The following is a 1,593-nucleotide window of genomic DNA, read 5'->3' as shown; positions in this document are numbered from 1 at the left end:
ATGCACCTCCTGCAAGTGATAAAAATCACTTTTGCTGATGGCTTCCAAAGTCTTCTCTATTATTCTAGTAACTTATGAATTCACACAGTCTGCTATACAGCTGAACAAGGGAGAGGTTTTCTCAAATACCTAACTGACCTTGCCCCTATTAATCAACATACATATTTCATTTAGTAGGCTCAATTCCTTCCACTATCAACTGTCATGTGGTCCTGTGAAATATCTCCTGCTAAATATCTATGAAGTAGTCATCGTGTCATACATTTGTTTGCCTGCATAAGAGACAGGATGGAAATAAAGACAAGTTTTACAGACTTGCCAGTCCCTATGACATCCTGTGTGTGTGTTTTTTTTTTCTCTTCTAGGCAACTTCTGAAATTCATTACAAGGATGAATGGATCTCCTGAACAACAGATCAAGTGTGTCTGAGTTCATCTTGCTGGGACTTTCCACTTCTCAAGAAATTCAAATATTCTTTTTTGCAGTCTTCTTCCTTGTCTATGTAGCCATCATAGTAGGAAACCTCCTCATTGTGATCTCTGTGATAGTTGATACGCATCTTCACTCCCCCATGTATTTCTTTCTGGCAAATTTATCATTTTTTGATTTATGTCTTTCTTCTGTTACAACTCCCAAAGTGATTGCAGACCTCCTTAGAAAACGCAAGACCATCTCCCTGTGTGGCTGCATGGCTCAGATGTTTTTTGTGCACTTCTTTGGGGGTGGAGAGATGTCTCTTCTGATAGCTATGGCCATAGACAGGTATGTTGCCATATGCAAGCCCTTGCAGTATCAGACCATCATGAATCACAGGGTGCTCATCGGGTTTCTGCTGCTCTCATGGGCAATTGGATCCATACATACCATAAGCCAGATGGTTTTCATGGTAGGTTTACCTTTCTGTGGTCCCAATGTTGTGGACAGCATTTTCTGTGACCTTCCCCTGGTCATCAAGCTTGCCTGCACTGAGACCTATATCCTAGAGCTCTTGGTGATTGCAAATAGTGGCTTCCTGTCCCTGATCTGCTTCATTCTCCTGCTCATATCCTACATTGTCATGCTGGTCACCATCTGGCAGCACTCCTCCAGTGCATCCTCTAAGGCAGTGTCCACACTGTCTGCTCACATCACTGTGGTCACTCTCTCCTTTGGTCCTGCTATCTTCATCTATGCTTTCCCATTCAAGAGTTACTCTGCAGATAAGTTTCTTTCTGTTTTTTACTCTATAATCACTCCCCTCCTTAATCCAATTATTTATACTCTCAGGAATCAAGAAATGAAAGCAGCCATTAAGAGACTCACAAGCTATCATATTGGTTCCTGGCTCACTTTCTAAATACGTCTGTAACAGCTGATTGTTTTGTGTTGTCTGCTATTTGGGGTTTTGAATCTTAAATACTTAGCAGAAAAATTAAAATAAAATATTAAATAGTATCAACTATCTTCCCTCAGAATTAATGGAATATTTAAGATCAGTTTTATTAAAAATCTAATGGAAAACATTCATAGAACAGATTCAATACATAAATAAGTGTACACTCATTATTTCCTTTTACTTCCTTGTCCTAGAATTCAGGGAAACAACCCTGATCA

The 1,593-nt window shown here is 39.6% G+C and overlaps 1 protein-coding gene across 1 annotated transcript; it reads left to right on the top strand.

Annotated features, from left to right (window-relative positions):
• Positions 1–394: 394 nt before the first annotated feature.
• LOC131517936 (olfactory receptor 4K13-like) lies at positions 395–1,336 on the top strand. The gene has a single exon (XM_058740564.1). It carries the CDS (start codon positions 395–397, stop codon positions 1,334–1,336), a length of 942 nt encoding a protein of 313 aa, XP_058596547.1.
• The last annotated feature ends 257 nt before the right edge of the window (positions 1,337–1,593 follow it).

The sequence above is a fragment of the Neofelis nebulosa genome, chromosome 7, assembly GCF_028018385.1.
Source record: "Neofelis nebulosa isolate mNeoNeb1 chromosome 7, mNeoNeb1.pri, whole genome shotgun sequence".
Taxonomy (NCBI): domain Eukaryota; kingdom Metazoa; phylum Chordata; class Mammalia; order Carnivora; family Felidae; genus Neofelis; species Neofelis nebulosa.
This window is presented reverse-complemented; position numbering and strand designations above follow the sequence as displayed.

Bases quoted from the DNA above. Each gene is read 5' to 3' on its own strand.
- LOC131517936 (XM_058740564.1), top strand. From the start codon at position 395: ATGGATCTCCTGAACAACAGATCAAGTGTGTCTGAGTTCATCTTGCTG.